We start from the raw sequence: 25,448 nt of genomic DNA on the forward strand, positions 1-25,448 counted from the left end.
AAAAATCAATCTTCTTCTCTACTCCCACACATGTGGGCAAAAAACTGAATACATGGTTATGATGTCCACTTACTCCTCTACCAAAATTGTGAAATTCATGACCCCTGGGTCAGGGGTTCAGGCTCTAGGGTGGGGCCAATATGGCCATATAGTAAAAATGTATTAAATCTTAGAAAATCTTCTTCTCTACTCCCACACATGTGGGCAAAAAATTTAATACATGGTTATGATCTCCTATAACCCCTCTGCCTAAATTTTGAAATTCATGGCCCCTGGGTTAAGGGTTCAGGACATTGGGGGGGGGGGGCAATATAGTGTTAATGCATATAGTGTTTAAAAATTTTCTTTTCTATTCTCACACATCCGATGAAAAACTGACTTATAATTATGTTTACCAGGAAGTCCCCTACTGAAATTTTAAATTTCATGTCCCCTGGAGTATGGGTTTGAATCTAGGACAGGGCCAAAATAAATGTATAGGTGTTAATGCATATAATGTTAAAAAAATTATCTTCTTTACTCCCACACACCAGAAAGGAAAACTTAATTCATTATTCTATAGACCAGATCTTTAAGTTTTTCGTCAAAATTATAGGTTTCACAGTTCTTTTTGAAAGATTTAGGCAGGGAGGTGGTCTTCATTACAAATTTATAATTTTTCTTCTCCAGAATGAAACCTAATTAAATGCATAAATGAGACTACTCGACAAGTTTGTGTATGGGTTATATATGCAACTCAGGTGACCGATAAGGCCTCTTGGCCTCTTGTTTAAATTGGAGATGAGAACAAAAATTGTGAAAGTAGGTTGGGTATCTCAAAAACCTCTCTTCTGAAGAACCAAACACTGCATCAGAAATGTATAGATTCTAAATTGGTTGAATCTTTACCTATAAGGCCCTTTACTGGTACCATTGCTGTGGCCTAGTCCTAGAAAAGAGACCTAATAAAATATAGACATAAATGGTTAAATGTTATTAAAATGCTCATCTCAAGAACTGTAACTTAATGCTTCAATTTTGGATATGGATTCGTTAAAAATTGATTAAACTACCGCTACTTGGACTCTGACCTTGAGGTCAAAGTTTTTAGGTCATCTGAGTCACTCAGATGACCTCTTGCAATTGTTCTTCATCTGTCGTCCGTTAACAATTTTAAAATTTTAACTTCTTGAAAATTAGGAGACCAGTTTTGGTTTGAAGCATGTCTCAGATAAGAGGATCGAATCTCAATGGTGAAATTTATTACTTGACAATCCCCAAGCAATATTGTTGGGGGGAAAAAACAACTAAATGCATGGTTATGATGTCCATGAAGCCATTTGCCAAAATTGTGAAATCCATGGCCCTGAATCAAGGGTTCAGACTCTAGCTACATGTAGGAACATGTATTGTTTAAAGTCACCTGAATCACTCGAATAATCCACTGCCTTTGGTAAACATCAAATAATAAGAGCGGTGGTAACAGTCTAAGGAGTCTACGATTGGGTCTAGACTCCAAAATGACAGGGACGTAGCACCCCCCCCCCCCCCCACACACACACACTTTTTCTCGCAGCAAAGATTATTTTTAATAAAAGTTACATATAAAAAATTGAATTATCATGGAGTTGCCCCCCCCCTTTTTGGGAGTATGTAAAAATATAAATGAAATAACGAAATTAAGACAGAAAAAGAAGTTATAGGTAGACTACACCCCCGCCCCCAACTGATAAGGATTTTCATGATTTTGGATTTTTTTTTTATTTTGCTTGTCAAATTTTGCTTAATGAGTCTACCCCCCCCCCCCCCCCCCCACACACACACACTTTCAAAAACGACGATACTACGTGCCTGAATGAAGCTTTAAAATACTCCCTTACATATCCATCTACAGACTGTGGCACCCAGGTGAGCGTCAAGACCTTGTGTGTCTTTTGTATTTAAACTACAGTTTCTCCAGTTACAAGCAAAAACGTTCTTGTCATATTAGTAAACATTACACTTATATTTTTTTTTTAATTTCTCAACTCTTCCTAACTTGACCTTGCATTTGTACATTCGTTAATATTTTTTTAATCTCACATACCATTGATATATGGTTTGAGAGAGATAAACATTTATTCATTTAGAATGTTTGCAGAATTCCAGACAAACTTCTGTAATTTTCGTATACATATTTTCCCAATAATAATAAAGGTATATAGAGGCAGTATTAGGACATCTTTAGTGCATGTCTATGTTACGACACCTTTTTCAACATAAAATCAATGATACATGTATGAACAACTATAAGAGACCATACTTGCGATGCTGAAGGGCATTGCGGGATAGCAGACCCCACCCCTTACACACACACACGCAACACCACAACCACCACCATTACACTTTTTTTTTCATTTCTGGGACGGTGTTAGAAAATAAACTCCAAATATTGTCCCGATATATACATGCAGCAGATATATCCTTATATAAGTTAACACTTTAAAACTAAAAATTAAGCATGCAAGTTTTCCTTTTGTACGCAGACAGAACATTTCTTTATTATATAAATCAGTCTTGTTACGTTTTATATTTAACTTAAAAAAAAAAATGTATTCCTTATGAAATCAATTTACGAGAGTTATAGTTTTACAAAAAATCGACATCAGAAATCTTTGCCACAGGTCATTGGGAACGGGACCCCCCCCCCCCAAAAAAAAAAATCACCCCTTTCATTCGTAAGTTAGTTTTTATTCATTTTAATATGTGATGTGTGATATACTAAAAAAATCACAATTGACGCGAAATAAGCTTTGTCATGATAAAAAATATATACCGGGTATACCGCTGCGACAAAAAGAGAAGTTCCAGTGGTAGGGTGTATATTGTGTCATTGGTCCCGTCACCAAGCAACTATCCTTTCCAAGTTTCATATTGAGAAAGTTTTTATAAAATTTCGTTTTTAAATTCGCCCTTTCCGCATATCACAGGGGCCTCAACTGTCTAAGGTACCCCTTTTATAACGATGTTTTTATGTTGAAATGTAGATTATGGTTACTTATGTTGTATATTTAATACTCTTCATCATAAATAAAGACAGAGAGATATATAACAGTAATACTGGTTTACTGGTTTACTTTACCGGAAATATTTTTTGCCAAGCGAACCCGGTTTACATATATATTTTTTCCTCCAGTAATAAAAAAAAACAACTTCCGGGTCAGATGTCAATGGTACACGTTACAGGTGTTGCACGTTTGCCCGGTGTCATCTACTTTTGATTTTGCTCCGATTATAAAAATGGGGAAGCAAGGAAATTTTCGGGGCAAGAAGGCATCCAAAAAAGGTATTTTTTTTTAAAAGAAGATACCACGGATTGTTAACAATATTATAGAAAATGTTCAATAACCAGCTTATAACATTAATGTCCCAATGTCAATATAATGTTGAACAAGGCTAACAGTTATAATACATATGTGGAGACATATACAGTACATAACGGGAAAGTTTAAAAAGATGCTTGGTATGAAATTATATATTGACACACGATGCACGAGTTTAATGCGGTCACACAAGAGTTGCATATGAATTTTAAAAATATATTTTATCTGAGAGTGCTTAAAGTAAGTCAGCTAGCTATAGCCAGGTTCTTTTTGCCTTAAATGAATTTTCATAGTGTAACACTGTTTAAGGACGATCAGTTAGTAAGACATCATCCCAAGTCAACGGTTTTTGAATTCTGATCAGCTCTGCTAATCACAAACTGACAAGTCTGGTCTGATCTCTGCTACTCACAAACTCATTAGGAAAGATGTAAATAAGAATTAAGACAAACAGAATTTTAGAGTGATCTCTAAGAGCTTTTGAGATATGACTTTGATGTATTAATTATTTGACTAATTGATGAAAATGATTGAAAGTTGTAATGAATAAAAGTGAAAGTAAATTTTAAAGCTAAAGAGTAGGCAGTCTGTTGATTTTCCATGTCCAGATGTGAAAATTTATTATGTAATGAATTGTAGATCTGAATTCAAAAGAATTGGCAAGACAGCTTTGAAAATGCATTTACCTTCTTGCTCATTGCTGTTCATCTTAAACTAAATGTTAAATTATTCTTTGCATTTCGCAATATGAGAACTGAAAAGAAAGATGTTTAAAGAAACTATTTATCTTGATATTAGTTTTAGCCAACGTGTCAATTCAATTGTAAAATCTAGGCCTAAGGGGCTGCATGAATTTATGTAAGACTTCTTTCTGAAGTTATTGAAGGCCAAAAGTTTTGAAGTTTTTATAGAGCATTTTGAAATATTTACACAGAAAACTTAAACAAAAATTTGAGGTCAATATGCTTTTTTGGTGCTATGGTACCGTAAAAAAACCCAGTATTGATTGCATTCAAGATAGCTTAGGCAAAACAGTACACATTTGAGTACACATTTCTTAATACAGTCAAACTTCGTTATCTCAAACTAGATGGTTCTGTTTAAAAACTTTGAGATATCCAAGTATTATAGAGATATAGAGGGTAAAACACACCAAAAAAAATAAGTGGTTGGGACTTACAAAAAACTTGCCATTGTTTTCGAGATATCAGTGTTCGAGGTATTAAAGTTCAACTGTATTATGGTGTAAATAAAAGATGTCACAAGTTCTATAACAGTGAAAAATCAGATACAGTTGAATGAAATTTTCTTCAAGCTATATGCCACTTTTACCTTGGGGCAACAAAAATCAATTTTGTTGAACAAACAGACAACTGCATATTTTCTTCGGTTCATAAATTCATTGATGATAAAATATGTTAAAAATAAAAGTGGATTGTGAAGTGACACAAGGAACAATGTCACTGTTAATTCACAGGATAATTTAATTAAGCAATGATTTTTACATCTTTACAGAAAATGGAAATAAGCAAGAATCCAAGGTCTCCAGCCAGACTTCTGGATCCAAGAAAAGACGTTGCTGTGGAGGGGGCTGTCTGTGCTTCTTTGTCCTCCTGTCTGCCTTGCTGGGGGGTGTAGGAGTACTGTATTCCAACCAGGAATACTGCACTCAGCTAGGTGAGACTTTCCTGGTCATATCATATAATTATTGTTTTTACTGGTTTCTTGATCTCTTGATTGGTTGTATACATACATTCTATATTGTAAGCATTTTATTGGTTTTTTTCATGTTTCTATAAGTCAATTTTTTAATCGTAAGCAAGAAACATTTTCAGAGGTTCACTAGAAATTCATTAGTATAAGCATTTCTCACTGGAATCAGTCTATTAACATAATTAATGTCCAAATGTGTTTTAAAATGTTTGAATTAGACTCAATTTAATAAACAACCATTTTATCACTTGTCAAATGCGAATTAAATTTGTCATGAATAAAAGACATTTTACAGTAGCTAACTCTTTTGACAGATAAAGTATTACGACAGTATGCTGGAAATGAGATGGTGGATGAGGGTTACCATAAAGCTAAGGATGCTTGGCAGTTTGTAAAACCCTATGCCGAGATAGCTCAAGAAAAGGGGACAGAACTCTTCCACAAGGTCAAAGAAAGTAGTGAGATCGTGCTAGATAAAGGGACAGAACTCTTCTACAAAGCCAAAGAAGGTGAACAATTTGAATTTTTTATATGTCCCTATCACATGTAGTATGTGTATATGTATGTAGACCTGATGAAATTCACTCAGACAAAAAATGCTTCTTTGGTGATTTATGTAGTACATTTATATGAAGGTAGCACCATCACAGAAAAAATACACAACATGTAGCAGGTTATGTAAGTTTTTTCTGCAAAGATCACTACCTTCATAACCCACATGAATCATTGAAGAAAGCATTTTATTGTTTATATTTACATCTGTCTTTTAATAAATTAAAGAATTGATCAAAAGTGACAGTAACTAAATTATTGTAAATGTGCATCAGTACATTCAATAAAAGAAATAGCCAGATCTTCATATATGAAATTTTAGTCAAATTATCATCATGATTTTTTTGTGCAGTCCAAGAATATTATTTGGCTGCTAAAGGTTTCAGTCAATTGATTAAACCACATTGCCAAACATGATAAAGATGTATGGTCCTAAATTGAATACTGCATGTATACAGGGAAATACTCACCCCAGTTTTAATTTTGCCCCTTTCGCCCTTGTTGTCAACGGGCGAATTTAAGACGGGGGATCAAATTTTAATGTCCCAAATATCTCTCTTAAAACACAACTATTTCTGGGCTAATTCAAGATGAGATGAAATGGTTTGCAAGTGAAGAAAGGAGAAAATAATTCATAACCCTGTATACAGTATACTCATCGTCTGGAACTTTCACAGTTAATAACAATAACTATTAATTGGTTTTGTTTTTTCATGATTTGCAGAAATTGAAAAATTACTGAACGATCCTAAAAGTACTAAGGATAAAACTGAACAAGAACAAAAATTATCTGAAGAAAAGAGAAAGGCAGAAGAGAAAAGGCTTGCAGAAGAAAAATTAAAAGCAGAAGAAAAGAGGAAAGCTGAGGAAAAGAGAGTAGCTGAGGAAAAGAGAAAGGCAGAAGAAAAGAGAATAGCAGAGGAAAAAAGAGTAGCAGAGGAAAAGAGAATAGCTGAGGGAAAAAGGATAGCAGAGGAAAAGAAGAAAGCTGAGGAAAAGAGATTAGCTGAGGAAAAAAGGATAGCAGAAGAAAAGAGAATAGCTGAGGAAAAGAGAATAGCTGAGGAAAAGAGGAAAGCTGAAGAAAAGAGGAAAGCTAAAGAAAAGAAAAAAGAAGAAGAAAGAATAGCAGAAGAGAGAAGAAAAGAAGAAGAAAAGAGATTAGCAGAAGAAAAGAAAAAAACAGAAGAAAAGAGGAAAGCTGAGGAGAAAAAACTGGCTGAGGAAAAAAGAAAAGAGGAAGAGAGAAAAGCTGAAGAAAAAAGGAAAGCTGAAGCAAAGAAAAAAGAGGAAGAAAGAAAAGCTGAAGAGAAAAAGCTTGCTGAAGAAAAGAAGAAACAAGAAGAAAGAAAATTGGCAGAGGAAAAACAGAGAGCTGAAGAAAAGAGGTTAGCAGAAGAGAAGAAAAGGCAAGAGGAAAAAAAGAAAGTAGACGAAAGCAAAGAAAGTGAAGCAAAAAAGAAGGAAGCTGAAAAGACAGATGCAGAAATAAGACGATTAGAGGAAGAGTTTAAGAAACACGAAGAGGAGAGACAAATGGAGGAAAAAAAGTTGGTGGAGCAAAAGAAAAAAGAAGAAGAGCAAAGGTTGGTTGAACAGAAGAGGAAAGAAGAACAAAAGTTAGCTGAACAAAAGAAGAAAGAGGAAGAGCAAAAGATGGCAGAGCAAAGATTGGCTGAACAGAAGAGGAAAGAAGAAGACAAATTAGCTGAGCAAAAGAAGAAAAAAGAGGAAGAGAAAAAGATAGCAGAGGAAATGAGAAAGAGAGAGGAATTAAATAAAGCAAATGACGAGAGAGAAGGAAAATTTGTTTTGGAAGAGGATGAAGATGTCAACTTTGAAAAGGCAACTTATCCCAAGAAAGACATCACAAATGATGAGGATTACAATATCAGTGACTTACTAGATTTAGGAGATGACTTTATACAAGAGGTGATTGCATTTATATTTCTAAAAAGGCAAGTTAGTACCCGGTACATGCACCCATATTAGCATGTTATTTGCCTTGACAGTAAACATAAGAGGTACCATGTAATGACTTTAGATATTTAATACTAGTGTATGTTAAAAACAGGTATACCGAACTCCTTATCCTTACTTTCAAAAGTTTATCATTGGATTGAGTTGTTTTGCTTTTATTTGTACAGAAAAACTTGGAGAGAGCTAATGATCATTTTGAGCAACTTTTAACCAAGTACCCAAACAGTCCCCGAGCCTTGTATGGAAAGGCCCGATCCTTGGACAAGCTAGCAGAGAAGCAGCGAAGCAATAAGATGCTGGAGGAGGCCATAGCTACATACCAGAAAGTAATGGATGCTAAGGATACCCCAGACGAACTGTTCAAAAAAGCAGGTCTGAAGCTAGGAGAGAAACTAGAGTTCCGAGGTAACAAGCATTCTATGCAAGTACTTAATTACGTGGTTCAACCTTTTTGCATCAGATAGGGAGAATATAAAATCATGAACCCCAAATCTTTATCAGAGTTTCATTATGTTTACATCTGTTTGAAAAATGAAAGGGAGATTTTAAAATTCATGATTCTCATGATTTTATGCAGATATTAATTCCTTGTGATTGATTAGGAATCTACAGTATCGCATAAGCAAAATATGTACTCTTCTGGCACCTCCCATTTTTAAAAGGAATGTCATTTGATTTGCATAAACAGGTTTTGAAAAATACTCATACAAATATGATTTTTTAAGGACATTAAAGAACAAGAAGTAGAAAATTTAAAATTTGCTTATCATCTGTTCATCAGTCTTATAAACTAAACTTGATGTGTAGTTTTCTTTTTATAAAGCTACACAGCAAGTTTTATACTAATTTTCATAACCATAGTTGAAAAAATTATGTTGGGACAAATCCAGATAGGACAGAATGACTGACAGGCAAACAGTGATGAAGGCTATAGTCCCCGCTGGTTTCTCAATATGGGCCTGACAAGCCAAGAACTTGTAGAAGTAATTGAGGAGAGGAGTGGGGGTGTAAATTCACACCATTATTATATCATAAACTATTGTTATTATCAAAATGAAATAACATTTTCTGGTACTTTTATTGTTAAACTTTGTAATACATGTAGGTTGGAACTCCAAGGCTGCTGCTACCTACCAAAACTTGGTGAGCAAATTCCCGTCAGATATAACTGTCAGGAAAAAGCTGGGAGTGTCATACCTGTTAATGGGCCAAAATGAAAAAGCCCGCAGAGTATTCTCAGATGTAAGTCCATATCTTTAGAAATACCTATGTTGAGTTTGTCTCTTTTACTCTGCATTGTTAAATACTCCAGAAGCTAGTGATTTATGCCAATGAAGTCTTAAGGAATTTGAGTATTTATAGTCTTAAACATGACAAAATTTATTATCTATTATTGTAGATTCTAGATATCGACAAGGGAAACAATTTTGCCAGGGTCCATCTTGGATTTATTGTAAAAGTCACTGACAACAATCCTCTGGAAAGCATTCCCCTCTTGAGGGCTATAATGGAGAGCAATAGCAAAGAGATTCAGGAGGGCAAATTCTACTTTCAACTCGGGGATGCCTACCAGAGATTGAACCAGACAGAAAAGGTGAGGAAAAAGTCAGGAATGATTGGCTACTATACATGTAAGGTTTTTATCTTGACTGTCTGTGGATGTTCATCTATGGGCTTGAACAACCATATATCTGATTCACCATGTTTCAATTTTCCATGTACAATAAAATATGCTTATAACAAAGTGCAAGGGACAGTGATTTGGCTTTGTTATATGGGTAATTCATTATATCCGTCAAGTTTACAACACCTAATAAAGTCATTGGGAATGAAAATCGCTTAAGTGTCAATACATTATAAGTTTGTTTGCTATAACCATGTTTTACTGTACATTTGTGCTATTCACTGTCTGCAAAATATAGGTGACTGTTTTACTGTAAAAATATGTTTGGCGGGTACAATATTTGGCGGAAAATAGTTTTTGAAAAAATCAGCTTGGTTTTGAATTAATGTAATCTTAAATGTGACTATTATTATTATACATGTATATGTATGGCATTTAGCGATGTACTTGATTTAGCAGAAGCTGCATTCGGCCAAAAACGCCAAATACAATACACAGCCAAATGTAATATGTTTACAGTATACAAGGAGAGAAGTAAGGGTCAGGAAAATGTCAGGGGAAATAAGATTATGATTGCTTATATGGTTTGTTATTGATTGTCTATGGAAGTTCATCAACCAGACATATTACAATGTTGTTACAAAATCCCATTTTTTGTTTTGTAGAGCACATGTATTTATTTACTATCTATAGATACATTTCATAAAACATGGATTTTTCTTCTTATTAATATAGCCATTACACCCAATGATAGCTTTCAAAAATCATTCCAATACAGCTCAATTTAAAATAACTGAACAAAAATATACTGTGTGTACCTGTATGTAGAATGTTAATCTGTGCAAGATAGACAAATTAGGATAATGCATTTACAAGGAATATAGATGCATGGTGTATATCAAGGGATTAATTGAAGATATTAAATGCTATTTTTGTAGGCATATGAAGTGTATGAGAGAGGTGTAAAGAAAGGATTGTTTCTGTCCAAGTACCAGCGATCTCTGTATAACTGTGATGGGATTAAAGCACAACCTTGGTGGAAACCAGAGGAAACAGGCTACCAACAGTATTTAAAGGTACAGTGCTGTATTGACTGTCAAGTACTATTTATAGGCATTAGATAAGTCCAATCTGTGTGACCAATATGAATATTTTTACACGTGCATTCCAATGATGTGTCAATTTTATTATGCAAGTTTCAATGTATCAAAAGGAGAGCTAAGAAATTAAAAATGCTTCTGGATTTAATGAAAAATTCCTTTTTATTCTAAATATTTTCTTAGATACTAACAGACAACTGGAAATTGATTAGAGATGAGGGAATGAAGCAGATTGACCCCAAGACAGGTAGCTTTCTCCCCGAGCAGGAAAACCTCCTTGACAAGGGCCAGTGGATGCAGTTCACCCTGTATGCTAGAGGTATTGCCATGACATAACTGTACTATAAGTCTTGTCCATTTCCTCTCCATTTGGTTTTTGATATAAATTGATTTGAATATCAATTCAAAGAGCTTCCAATTGAATCAATTGGTTATCTTCCTCACAGTAAAGCGAGTGATGATATTTTCTTCAACTTATAAATATCAACTTATATGGTACCTGAATGAATTATGAACAAAACTGCATTTTAATAGATTTTGATACATGAATTTTAATGTTTATTTGGAAGTTTAAATAATGAGGAAATATATGTTGTTTTTTTGCATTTATTATATGCACATATAGACTTACGATTTCATCTTTGACAGGTAAAAAGAATGCTAAAAACTGTGCCAAAGTCCCCAAAGTGTGTGACCTTTTGGACCAGATCACTCCAGCCAAATCCTGTGTCAGGGGTCAGGTGAGGAGAGCAGGAATATAAGCAATCATAGATAGATAATCTTGCTAAAGTATCACTTGTAGACATTCTTATTCATGCCTATCTAGTTGTAAAAATTGTAGTGAGAGATGTCACTTTAATTTACATTCCATGAAAAGAAATTCTATTAATTGTAATCTATTGTATTGGTTTTTATTTAAGATATACGTGTATTACCTAAAGTCTTAGACCATGGTCATATACATGTAATTTATCATACTTAGAGGTATGTGAAGTGTTGGTGTCTGTTGTAGATCAAGTACTCCTTGATGAAGCCCGGGGTACATGTATGGCCCCATTGTGGCCCCACTAACTGCAGAATCCGAGCACATCTCGGCCTAGTCATCCCTGAGGGACCCAAAATCAGAGTCGCTGATGAAACAAGGTAATGATTCTGTACTCCTCATTTGAAGATTTATTGTTCCCTGACAACAGTTTATCTATCATAAAGTCCAAATGAACAAGGTTTACTGCATGGTTAATCCATGTCAGTAGTGTATATTTACTGTATTTGGCAATATGTATTTTATTTAGCAATCTTAGCGAAAGTTACTTCCACTAAATCAAGTACAAATTTGCCAAAAGTCGCATACATTCAGATTTTTGCTAATTGAATATATTGTACTTGCTATATATAATATGTTTACAGTAACTTTAGCCAGGCATGCGATCCTACATTTATTTGTAATATGTAACCTGTGTAATTTTGATGACTTTTTGAGCTCTGACAGCACGTCTGCCTAAATTTTGTTTGCAGAACATGGAAGGAGGGACAGTTCATTATTATTGACGATTCCTTCGAACACGAGGTCTGGCACACAGGAGCCTCTGATCGTCTGATCCTGATCGTGGATTTCTGGCACCCAGACATTGACGAGAAGACGCGGAGAACACTGGACCCTATATGATTCAGGGAGAACAGTTAGAAGTTATTGATAATTATGACAAAGTTTTGTTTTGATGAACTTTTCCTTCTGTCTGTTTAGGTTTTAGTTGTTATATACACATTTTGTGTGAGAATGTAGATGCAATGGAGTGGTGATGGGATTTTGTGAGAAGCTGTGATGAAAGCAGTGCAATAGGTTAATAATTTATCAGCAAATTATTCAATGCATTCAAGTACATGTGATGTCTGTGAAGGGAAAATGTTGACGAATGCTACATGCAGTTGTGTGAATTCTGTAGATGTTTAATGCCAATATGAATTATCATGATGATATCAAAGTTGTTTATATTTTGTGTTACAGACTAGTTTGTATATTAATTAGGTTTGTAACTGTAGATCTCTTATTTCATACAAGAAATGTTTTTTTTATTGTGAAGATTAATGAAGAGGCAAAAAAACAATATTTGCCTTATTTGTTATTTTTGATCTAAGACCTGCAACTCACACTATCTTGCAGCAACTTGTGATATAAGGGGTCTACAGTAAAAAAAAAAGTAGAATTTTTTATACAGAGTTTGAATCAAACATACCACCACGTCTGTGCATCAAAGATGTTGAAAGAACTTCCTTATTTGATGAATGATTTATAAGTGAATTCTGGTTTATATGTATGAAAATGAAAAAGAATTGGTCAATGGAGCATGTGCCAGCTAAATATTGTAAGTGTGTTTGTTTGTGTATATAAGTAATGATTTTTTTTTCAATAATATGTAATCAGTGTTCGATTGAGCCCACCAGTTTTAAGTTTAAACATTTCAGCTAATTGTTTAAATAAATTTTCTCAATGAATTCATAGAACAAACTACACACAAAATAGATGATGGGTAAACCTTTTGTTTTTATAAAGACATCATTTATTGATTGTTCAATGCACCCATTGTTGTTTGTTTTCAAACCTGTAAAACGGTGCTTATTTGACGCATGTCTTTTATGCTTTTCTTTATGTTTGAGAACTTTTTTTTTTACCAGATATATAAAAATTGAACAATAATTACTGTTACCATAGATCTGAGAGTTTGAAAGCAATTGATTTATCTTTTATATTTATGAGTTGAGCACTATGCATACATTGCTAGAAATAGTGCACTTTGCTCTAGCAGCCATATTGGTATGCAGCATTAACTATGCAAAGCTTTAATTTAATGATATAATATTTTGAGTTTATAACTCTAGAATTTTTTTTTTTTTTTTGCTGTACATTTTTTTACACACATTTGAGCATTTCCTTCTTGCCATGCATTGAAAGATCATAACATTCCAAGGATTTTAACATTACATTAAGTGCTTTAGAACAATACTGTGCCATGCAAAATCATGACAAGCTACATGTACAACATGTATGGTGGTGCCTGCTGATTTTTATTATTGACATATTTGAATAATCATTTTATGTGCTCCATTTTGTTCATACATGTATGCAGTGTATAATGGAAGATTTCTTGAGGTTCAGATTTCTTTGGGTAAGGGGTTTGAGGGGTTGGGATAATTATTGGTACTAAAGATTCCTAATTTAATATGAGGAATTAATGTCTGTGTAAATTGCAAGAAGCACATCACACAGATTTTCAAATCTCACCTTCATTTCTTTGTCAAATGTGAACTATATGAAACTTTGAAATAAATCTCCTTTGTGTAATTTTAATCATGCAAATTGATGCAAAGCGACAGAATCTCTGAATTAAGTACAGGTACTCATGTAAAAAAAGGAATCTTTGGTTTCACCACAGGGTTAAACAGATTACTTGATTTTTTCCCCACAGAACTACATAATTTTATTTGTATGTGGTGTAGGAGTGGCAATTTTATTTACATTTGTGGCATGTCAGTTTCTGTGGAATCATCATTGTTTGTGGGTGGGGGGTCCATCTCCATGGATTTTGTAAATACATAGAGGGAATGTACAGTGTACCCTTCCTTGATAATACATTCTAATAACTAACATTATATATTGGAGTTATCTTTCCTTTCAGGAGCAGTGCCTTAGTACACATGTACCTAGTGACCTCATTTATTTGACAAAAATATGGATCTTCACATATTTAAAACATGCTTCCTTTCACAGGTAAAAGATTTTTTTTTTTTGTTTCAAGGTTGTTGATGTATTTGTTCTTATGTTGTTAGATTTGATGATGCTTATGATAAAAGAAGTTTTTCTGTCTCATTGCATTGAAGAGTTCTAGTCAGAGGAACAGGGCCTGTTTGTTTAAGAATTCTAAATTCATATATTAAGTGGTATGTCTAATAGTTTTAAGTCTAAATTCTAATAGTCAAAAAGTCTAAAGATTCAATTTCCAGTGCCAAAATTTTTCAAAAACACATTTAAATACATGTACATCTTATGATTGCATTCTTTGCATATACATTTTATACACCTTTCAGTTGATTGTCACATTTAAAATTTCTGCAGATAATGACCTAGCAAAATATTCATTTGTACTATAGCTTAATTCAAGTCAAAATGGAAGAAGATTCAAGAAAACCTTTCATTGCTGTGTACACTTTTATGAACAATTGTCAGTTTTATTGTTTTATGTGAAAATATAACTCTTTAATATTCATTGATTTCATATAGAGTTTCTCCTATACATGTATTACATACAACTGTGTTTGTATAAATGTATTCATCTACATAGAAATGCCACATAACCTAAAATATGTCAGTTTGAAATGTGTCCTTAGCAAGTTTCCTTGTTTTTACAAATGGAAAGGGTTTAAAATGGGTTTTTTATAAAAGCTAGGTATTTATTTTTTGATTTATCTAATTATTATATAAAGAAATTAATGCATACACTATCATATATTTTATGAGATATTCATTTCATCAGCTGTTTTCGTTATTTGAATAGATGCACAATGCTTAGACACATGAAGATTCCAAGTTCATAGAAACATGTTGTAAAAAGAATGATTGTATTATATTTACATTTAAGTGTTTGCTAAAATATTCTATAGTTTTCTAAAGGTTGTTCTTTTTATAGCAAAAATTTATATTAACAATTTTAAGAAAAATAGCATATATATACAATTTGATATTATATTTATTTAAAGTTAAAATTAATATACAGATAAACTGTCTTGTAGATTTTACAAAAAAAGTTAAATGGCTTGAATTATTGATCCACAATTTAAAAAAAATATTAATTATTGAGAAACATGTGATGCAATAGTACAACGAAAAAAATATTTCATGCTCTAACTATTTTGACCCAGAGAACCTCAAATATGAAAGTAGCTCTATTTTTACAATGTATACTGAACCAGGGTCCATATTTCTTAGAACGCTACTTTTATAGATCGATTGTAAAATTCAAATTAGGTCACACCATTCATATACAGATGCTTATTAGTTGGGTTTTTTTGTTTCACAAGGAGCAATGTGCATGATTGACTATTATGTGTAACACTCTCTGTTATCGCAATAAACAAAGTATATCTAAATGTGGGTTTATCTTTCTTTGAACAATTCAGGAATACACATGTTCTGAGCTTATATACTCTCCCCTTTGCCATATCTGGCTAATACTTCACATTAACAGAACTTTTGGATAAAGGATGTGAAGTGAATTTGACCCAAAATTCAATGTCAAATGTAAAGGTCATAACAGAACTTTTGGATAAAGGGTGTGAAGTGATCTTGACCCAGATTTCAAGGTCAAATGTAAAGGTCACTTCAGATCTCTTTAATATCCAGTTTTAGTACATAAATTATGTCCCTGTGTCTTTTTCTTGCTCAGATTAAATCAAAGGAACCCCTGTAGGTAAGGGGCGTGCAATGGAAAATTTCTTTGTAATGGAAAATGGAAAAGCAAAATTATCCAAATGCTTTTCATCCTATTGTCCATTGTTTAAGCGGAATCCTTTAAAAAGGTCATCATCTAAACGATATCTGGTTGATTCTTGATTTCATGTTCTACTTTGCAGCAAAAAGCCCCTTTTTTACAAAGCAAACACCTAAAAACAAAATGATAAGCAGAGGTGGGGGGGGGGGCAAAACATATTTTAAGTATATGAGAAATGAGACATACCAAGACTGAGGAAAAAACCGTAATCAAAATTAAAATCCATGATGAAAGGTCAATGCTTCTCAATAAGTTTAATACCGACATTTTCCACACAAGGGGTATTGGACTATTCATCTGTTAACAACAATTGATCCCTCCATTCTTAGACCTGACACAGTCAGGGGGCAAGTTTTGTTGAGCTGCACAAACATTTCATTCATGATAATTCTTTATTATTCATATAGAAAACAAGTTGCTTTGAAAAAAGATAACGGCGGGTCATACGGAATGAATTCATTTTTGTTATCTCGCGCAAATTCAATGAATTATTTTTCTCTGCTATTATAATATATTCAGAAATCTGGACCGATTTTTTTAAAGTAGAGAATAGAATGCGATGGGTAAAACAAATTGCATTATTTTCAGCGGCGAATCCAAAAAGGTATGATCTCTACAATTTTCATTGTTCTTTCTTTCTATAACTTTTACGAATAACAGGGAAAATACAAAAAGTAAATTGCTTGCATACTATTTACATACAATGTATATTGTAGAAAATCCAACAAAACGGAGAACGTTTTGAAAAATGATCAGCCCCTCTCTCTCTCTCTCTCTCTCTCTCTCTCTCTCTCTCTCTCTCTCATTAGTCCCCTTTTTCAACAGACAAATTAAATTTAAACAATTAACTGTGTGACATTTTGAATTGAATTGACTTGAATGTAATCGGGTGTACAAGTGACATAGTTACATAGTTTTTTAAAGTACAATTAAGGCACCTGTACCGTTCTATTTTTATTTGATATCAAGTACTGATTATAAATCTTAAAATCAAAGCTAAACAAACTAAATTCCATATTTTTGTCATTAATAGTTATATTAATGCAGCAATGTACCAGTTTTTAATTAATTAAAGCTGTATTATCATATCTTTCTGATGATCTCCTCGATAGCATCAGAATGATTCTATCAGGTGTAATCGTTATTTTATCATTAGTGTATCGCATTATCTTTGTAATCGTTGTAAAATACACACCAAGGCGGCACATTAACGCGCTTTTAAAGAATAGAGGAATTTTTTTGGTTGCTTATCAGTTTGGGCTTATTAGACAAGATAGGCGACTCAACATTTTCAATGTGAAAGAAAGTTGATCGAGCTCTCTGGATGTTACAAGGCGGGGAAGATGAAACAATCATTTTAATAACTTATTATAATTTTATATGTGAATTTTGGAATTTGGGAATTTTTCTACCCTAATAAGGAAAATGGCTGATGTCAAATTACCAGATATAGCACGCCCTGAGACTCGTGAAGGTAACAATCGAAAACTGACTTCTAATGACAAATCAATAGTAATATTTATACAAACTTCTGAAGTGGGGTGTGGTATTTGCTGCATTTGAAACTTTATAAAGTTGTATTCATTCTTTATATTAATTTATATTTGCTGCAATTGAAATTACGTTTAGCACGTTGTAAACAATTTTGCAGCTTAAAAACGATATACGGAGTACGTTTGTCTCAAACACAGTGTTATTTGCATCTTTTTCATTTATGTGCTATGGATCTGTTTTTGGTTTGGATATTTGTATTTTTATATTTTATTCTTCACATTTTTTTTTGGGGGGGGGGGGGGGGGTTATCGCAGATTCATAGAGTCAGAAGCCGCGCTTTTTTCTCCCACTTAATTTTAATTGGTATGTCAATTTTACTCGTAAAGACTAGTCGATTAATCGGAGGTTTTAGTCGAGCGATAGTCGAGCACTCGTTGATTCATTTTAAACTGATCATGAGTGTCCTTTTCAAATAATATGTCCTTTTCAAATAATATAACGCTACTGTAACATACCCCGTATGTTGCCTCAAAAAGATAGTAACAAAAACAAAAATGTATTATTTTTATTAAAAATTAATTGAAAAGTACGTATTCTAAATTTTCGTTCGCAAAAATTAATATTCTTGTGACAAATCAATAGTAATATTAATACGAACTTTTGAAAGGGGGATGTGGTATTTGCTGCGTTTTAAACTTCATAAAATTGATGTATATTCTTTCTTTATAATTTATATTTGCTGCAATTGAAATTACGTTTTGCACGTTGTAAACAATTTTTCAGGTTAAAAACGATATAGGGCGTGCGTTTGTCTCAAACACAGTGTTACATGTAATTTGCATTTTTTTTAAAATTTATCTGCTATGATGCTATCTGTTCTTGGTTTGCTTGTTTGTATTTTTCCATTGTGTTTTTCATATTTTTTTTTTTGGGGGGGGGGGGGGGGTTGGTTATCGCAGATAACTATTGTCTGAAGTCGCGCTTTTTTCTCCCTTTTATTTTTAATTGGGATGTCAATTTTACTAGTAGGAATGGAAACTGATAATATAGCCTTGTATGATAAGTCTTTAGTTCGTGTAAGTGGTCTTCTAATCTTGGGATGCTTTATCCTTTACAAATACCCCTTACACCAAAAGATTTATGCCCCTTTATTCTTCATTTCGTTTCAAGTTTACATAATAGTTTGTTTGCATTTAAAAAGGAAATCCATTTCTACATGATAATGTACATTTATGTGTTGTCTTATCAATATACGATTTAAAATGTTGGAGCCATTAAGAGATACATTTCTTGCCATTAAGCATCCTTGTATGTTAATGCTCTTTAAAAACCAAAAATGCGCCGACTTTGACCCAGTTTTCGACATTTGTTCATTAATACGGCAAAAAGAAAGATAAGAGGCACATGTATATGTAAGAATTTGAGATTATTTTTTATTAGATTGATGAAAATAGCGTGTAAATTTGCATATAGATTAAGTAATCTTAGTGAAATAACAACACTAGCTGGATCGTTATATTGTAAAACTAATATAATGATAAACGACGGTTTACGTGTATTTTGATTTATAATTATTAGGCATCAATACTTATAAGTAACTGAAACCTTACCAGTCTTCACTCAAATAAATGTTGGTCTGAATATGATTTTAATGTACATATATAAAGTTATTTGAAAATTCAACATTTTAAAAACTTTTTAAGGCACGCTTGCACATATATGTAGGCTGTAAGTACCGATATGTTCAAATATCTCCGATTTTTCAACGAGATTCACACAGTCATTATCAGTCTCTTAGCTATCTCATATTCTCGAGTATTTCTAATATATTGACCTTCCATTCTATGAGTAAAAAATAGAATGACTTAGACCGCATATATCTAGAAACATATATAGGCGAAGTTTAGTTAATTTTAAAAGCGGGATTTAAAGGTTAGTGTTGCCGCAGCTTAATTATGGAAGTCCCTCACAAACCCTATCAAAAAGATCAATACTAAGATGTATTAGAGAGAAAGTTTAAAGCTTATATACCTTTCAGATTATCTCAACATGTTAATGTACATTGTTTTCTTCTCTAAATATGTTAATCGGTTTGTATTCTTACGTGAATAAAAAAGGCTCGTTGTAGGAAAATCGACCGTTTTCTGGACGTTATACAACGGTAAACAAAATTATTTAATCAACATAAATATTCTTATGCAAGAAATGAATGTTAACTGGTCTTGTGAGACAACATAAAAAAAGCTGTGAAGTTTTTAATCAGCGCCAAATACCAATAAGAAATATTCGATTCCTACCTGGGATTCCCATTTGGCCTCTTTTACCTGGTGATACTTGCACCTTGACCCTTTCCGCTGTGACCAAATCAGTGTAGTTTCTATGGAACATCCAGTTATATGAACTGTGTAATTGTTTTCTGTACTTGCTATACAATTCAAATAATCTTGGACTATTTCATCTCCTGTTAAGGTTCCGGTCAGGGCAAAAAACCAGAAGAGGTTCAACAGCTTCCGGAAATCAAAAGCCCGGAGCCGAAACAAGATCCAGGACCAAAAGACACCGAGGAAACCAAACTCCCTCAGGTCAATGACCAGAAAAGGGACGGGCCAGAGGCAGCTGCACCGGGAAAAAGCCGTAAACAGCAGGGGATAGAGAAACACAGTGTTGCGTCAAAGGACAGTTTAATTAAGGATAGCAAAGAAAGAGAAACAACTGAAGGTTCGCAAAAAGCGGATGGTGGCGACCACTTGAAACACACAAGGAAGACTTCGAACAGAGTCGCACATTACAGAAATCTCCAAACCCGTGAGTTAGCTCGTCTACCCGCCATCCAAGAAAAAGTTGACGAGGTCAACATCAAGAGATTCCAATCGTAAGTAGTTCAGAGAGAGAGAGAGAGAGAGAGAGAGAGAGAGAGAGAGAGAGAGAGAGAGAGATGCAATGTTTATCTTCAGAATGAGTAATCTATATACTAGTATATATAGAATTGTTTGAATTTTCATTGCAGTTTATATAGGAAAGAACTTGCATTTAAGAAACTTTTCCACGTCAAAGAAATACACGTTTTTGACCGCACCATGCTACCGAGGATTAATCCGTAAGTGAATGCATTCTGGAAATCACTATTTTTTTCAAATTTTTAATTTTTGTTTTCCAATTGGCATAGAATGAATATCGCAGAAAACACCCGTACTCGGACGCAAAACTATAAAGGGTGACGAATAAAAAAAATAATATCAAGTACAGTTAAAGGTGATCAAGTGATCGAACGCTTTTGTAAAATAAGTGTAATGATACTGAATGGAAATTAATTTTCTACAGTCAGTTAGTAAATGCTAGTGGTTAGTGTCCTTTAAGATCGGTCCTTTTGTTTTAGAACCAAATCCAATCTCATATCCAGACTTGACCCGTACAAGGTTGAACAGGGGGAGAAAGAAATGAAAAGAATCACCAAATCCATTGTGAGTTTACTATGTTCTTTGATCAATGTGTCAGATGCACAAATCAAACTTAATAACATAACTGGCTGAATATCTACACTGGTCTTGAACCAATTCTCGCAAAGTTCCTTTACTGGGAACCATGCATTTTGTCAATTCTTTGCGAGAACTGGTGAGAATTAGTCCTAGTCTAGTACATTTATATAATTGTTAAATGACTAATACTAGTTTTCAAAATTTGAAAAAAATGTACTATAAAAATATAAATTTTCTGTACTCATGTTAATATTTACAGTACTTACTACATTTACATGTACATATTTACTGTACTGTTGTACTTATTTAATGCACATCACATGCATATTTACTGTACTGAATATACCTATTTGCATTACTACATGTTCAAACCTACTGAACTACATGCACATAACTACATATACACATTAATTACTGTACACTTAGTCTAAAATGTCTAGCGTTTTCATGATTTTGATATTTTACATGAGCTTGTAAAGTATCAAAACCATTTAAAAAGCCAGGAAAACGTCAGATATTTCGGCCTACTGTACACTACATGTACGTACATATATACTTTACTGCATGTACATATTCACTCCTCCACGCGTACATAATTTGTATGCAAAATGTACATACATACTGTACTTCACGTACATTTCACTTTGAACAGCCGTCCAACCCGGACTCGGACCATGGTTACTTGTATCGGAAAACAGCCGTCGACATGTTGGATCCCTGGGATTTCCTGGAACTGGACAGCGTAGAGTCTTCCAGAAGAACAGTTCCCCGTTACAGGGGAGCCCAGAAGTAAGTATATGTGTTGTAGATGAACGCTCAAGATCGCGAGTACTCGTGTAGACCCACACAGTAAACAGCTGTAAAACATTTTTCAAAATCTGCATGGCCGCGGACGTTTACGAAAGTATTGGTTGCAATTGCTAATTCATAACATGAACATAATTACGAATTTGTCCACTATTTGTTTACCATTAATATTATCGAGAGACCTCATATATGTACATGTAGTTTGTCACTGAATCACTGGACGAATGGCCTGAACAATACACATCTATTCACATTGCAGTAAATAAACAAAAATATTTTACAACGATTCGTACGCGCGCGTTGTTTAAGGTGTGTTGATCAAAAACTGGTAAAGTCCATAATTAATACGCATGTACATGTAAGACCCGATTTCTTCAATTCAGTGGACATCAAGTACAGCGTTCCAGAATTACACTGGAGAAAACATTTACAAGAATAATAAAATAATAGTGCTCTATGTTTTAAATAATCCATAATTTTTACACGTGCTAAGGCTGTACATGTTAAAACTTTGCAAAATTTTGAAATTAGCACTTTCCTTTCAGACGGCGGAGAGATTACCCCAACAGACCGCCGCCAGAGGGCAGCACCTACTTCCCCAAATTTCCCAATGTCAATTATCCTTATGGTGGATCAGAGAGTCCCACGCGCATATTTGAACTTGATGACGTACCCAAAGTCAGGTAAGGGGCGTTGGAGATATTATCATACTTACAAATAGTTTCTATTAAAAAATCAAAAACTAATAATTTGTACTGTATGAAAACTCGTGAATAAATGCATCCAACTATTGCTTAATTGCACCCCAATGTTAAACATCCCAAACAAAACAAAAACAAATAAAAAAAGATATGTTTTTGCATGCTTATAAAAATCATTGTTGGCCGATTTTTGTCAAGTCAATCAAGAAAAAATATTACAAAGCACTAATCTATTCAAAGGAAACAACTGAAGAAGAAATGGAGCAAACGTTCACCCGAACGAGTGAAGAAAGACTACACGAAAACTAAGAATGATTTCTACAGGATGGAGCTGGACAAACTTAACGAAATGCGGCCCACGTACAACCGACCCAGCATGGTCAATACGTACAATGCCTACCTGAAGAACACCCCAGGCTCCAAACAAGCGCTGGACGACTGCATCAGTGGAATCCAAGCCAGTCTGCTGAAGGACCAAGCCAACGTCAGCCTCCTGCCGAAACAACCGCGGCCGTCACTGAAGAAATCCCACTCCACGCTGACCAGCCGGACAAGTACGCGTCAAAAGGTCATCAAGGTCGTGGAAACCCCCAAAGTGGAGGTTCCCCGGTCGTCGCTCCAGTCTCGTCAGACAATTGAATCGGCCGGGTAGACGGCCACCCCCATCCGCGCCACCCCGGGTTCCCTGTCTGCGAGGTCACTTTCAAAAGATGTTTTCCTCTCATGTCATTTGTATCTAAAGAAAACTACCTAACGAAATGTTCAGATGGTTCAATATGCCAGGTTGCACTTGTATTCGTTTTAACGTTTTGGTATACGTTCCATGACATTAGGTGGTATTCCAGAGACAATGTTTAAATCTTATATACTGCCTTACTGAAATAGAATCGGACCCCCTCTCCTATTTAAGTAGCTGTTTGATAACGAAAAATTACGTGTTGTAACTTTGAATATTTGTTATATAACTTGGAATATTTGTTATATTTTCAGCTCTTCAGATTTGCACATGGAAGCACAGTTTCACATTTTTGCAGTTTAATGGCGTAAAATATATACTGGTAGCATCCATTTTGATTTAATTTATTTCTTATGTACTTTCATGTTTTGTTTTATAGTTACCATTTGTTAACAACTGATGCAAAACTCATCGTGTCGAATAATTCATTACTGTCCGTTATGTAATGTTAGTAACATAATGCCCCTTTTTCTTCCTTATACGGTACGATGCATAATGTTTTAATAAAATGATCATTTTAACAAGCATTATAGACTGAAGCTTTTGTATTTTTTTGCATACGCAGAATACATTAAAATGACGCAATTAACACAATGACGTAAACGCCCAAAGTGAGGACAATGAGTTGGAGCCGAATGGTATCATGATTGCTTAATCTATTTTTGGGGCCATTTTATCATATCAAATACACAGCTTACTTTAGAAAAAAAAACCAAAATAATTCTATGAAAAGTGCTTGAAATTGTGCTTTTTCGGTACATTAGGTTTGAATTGGTAATTACCCATGCCTTATGAAACCTATTCTGAGTTTACGTTGGTATTCTCTTTCTTCAAGACCAAGTCAAGATCTATGGATTGATGGCTAACATAAAGGAAACCCAGAAATTAACAGTTTTAAAATATTTTCATGGGAATGAAAAAAATCGCATACTTTTCGACTCATTCAACCTAAAGGTAAAAAGTAGGTTTACTTAAATGTCAATTATTCTACAAAATAGCAAAGCAATAAAATAGTCTGATATTTATCTAAAAGATAGGCTTTTACATTTTATATATCCAAAATAAAATACCATGATACTTGTAGTATGTTTTGAAGTCAGGTTGTCAGAATAAAAAAATGTACCACGTTTTCATCAACATGGATATAACTTTTTAACCCAAACATACATCTATCTCATCCATCTAGAAAGCGTTTATCAGAAAAGAATAATAATTTCACATATACTAGTATCATGTCTTATACAAATTATACACGTCATTTTTATTTTGCAATAGTTTTTTTTTCTGAATTAAATGGTGAATGATAGATAGTTGTTGATAGTCTAAATATAAATTTGTACAAAATAGATTCATTTTTATTTTCATGTATTTTGACCGATACATCTAGGTCCTGGTCATTTTCTCTCGCGTTGTTGTTATTTGTTTTTCTTTAATGTTTTGTTGGTATTGGCCTTTTCATGACTTGTCTTGCATTACAATTGCGCATCTTTTGGGACATTAGCGTCATTCTAACACTCTTTTACCAATGCGTGTCGTATTCATAAAAAAAGAGTCACTCCGACCAGACACTCAGACACTGAAATGTCACTATGAGTGTTAATTTCTTTCCTAATGAAGATAACGTGAATCATTAAAGTTCTACGTGAAAAAAACCCTTTGTCGTATTACATCTAAGTAAATTACTTACACTTAATTATCACCTTTTTCAGACAAAATATATCAAATGACATATCGCATATACTAGTAGGCTTAGTCACTTCAAAGTAGCGTGTTTCGAAGAAAAAAGAAGCTTCCCCATTGATTGTCTAGTATGTTTTTATTTAAAGCTTAGTCTACAATCATTTCAAAAGGTATCCCTACATTAAAAACATTTCATTTAACTGATACTGTAACCAAAACAAAACACATCCAGTATTTCAAACCACTTTTATAACATGTGCATTGTGAATCGATGCTTGCAACTTGACAGTTTCGCTGGTAATATTTGAGAAAATACTTAAACAATATTGTTACTTTCAATATTTTTCAAAAAGAGACGTCGAAATTATTTCTTTTTCTGATTTGGTCAGACCTGTGAGATTTTCTTTTATAGGAAACAGACTGAACGTTTGGTAATTGCAATTACATGTACTAGTTTACATTACTGGTTACAATTAATGGTTTAAGTACTGTGTCAGTACTCAATCGTTTCTGATTGCCATAAAAAAATTGAAAATTAAGCAAGACTTAATTCTTATTGTGCTTATATCAAACATCTTGACAAAAAAGGATGATATTCGGTAGGATCTCATTTCTGCCTCTTGTTTTTACAAATTGTAAATATTTCCATATCATACAGATACTTATACAAAACATAAAAAGCTAAATTTGTGAATTATAGA

At 33.6% G+C, this 25,448-nt stretch overlaps 2 protein-coding genes across 3 annotated transcripts; both read left to right on the forward strand.

The window, feature by feature from the left end:
- Positions 1-3,151: 3,151 nt before the first annotated feature.
- LOC105324538 (aspartyl/asparaginyl beta-hydroxylase) lies at positions 3,152-14,319 on the forward strand. Of its 2 annotated transcripts, XM_066084708.1 has the most exons (13): positions 3,152-3,304; positions 4,857-5,018; positions 5,369-5,563; positions 6,331-7,225; positions 7,277-7,538; positions 7,754-7,991; positions 8,692-8,828; positions 8,986-9,180; positions 10,149-10,286; positions 10,494-10,629; positions 10,959-11,050; positions 11,323-11,453; positions 11,826-14,319. In XM_066084708.1, exons 1-13 carry the CDS (start codon positions 3,259-3,261, stop codon positions 11,974-11,976), a joined length of 2,778 nt encoding a protein of 925 aa, XP_065940780.1. In that variant the 5' UTR covers positions 3,152-3,258; the 3' UTR covers positions 11,977-14,319. The 2 variants fall into 2 exon arrangements, with proteins under 2 accessions (XP_065940780.1, XP_019921161.3); XM_020065602.3 differs by having other exon boundaries at positions 6,331-7,538.
- Positions 14,320-17,151: 2,832 nt separating this feature from the next.
- Positions 17,152-23,594, forward strand: LOC105324539 (uncharacterized). The gene is made up of 7 exons (XM_011423639.4): positions 17,152-17,327; positions 19,817-20,219; positions 20,355-20,444; positions 20,724-20,808; positions 21,476-21,612; positions 22,176-22,313; positions 22,572-23,594. Exons 1-7 carry the CDS (start codon positions 17,279-17,281, stop codon positions 22,981-22,983), a joined length of 1,314 nt encoding a protein of 437 aa, XP_011421941.3. The 5' UTR covers positions 17,152-17,278; the 3' UTR covers positions 22,984-23,594.
- Positions 23,595-25,448: the final 1,854 nt, after the last annotated feature.

This window comes from Magallana gigas, chromosome 5 (genome assembly GCF_963853765.1).
Source record: "Magallana gigas chromosome 5, xbMagGiga1.1, whole genome shotgun sequence".
In the NCBI taxonomy this organism is placed as follows: Eukaryota; Metazoa; Mollusca; class Bivalvia; order Ostreida; family Ostreidae; genus Magallana; species Magallana gigas.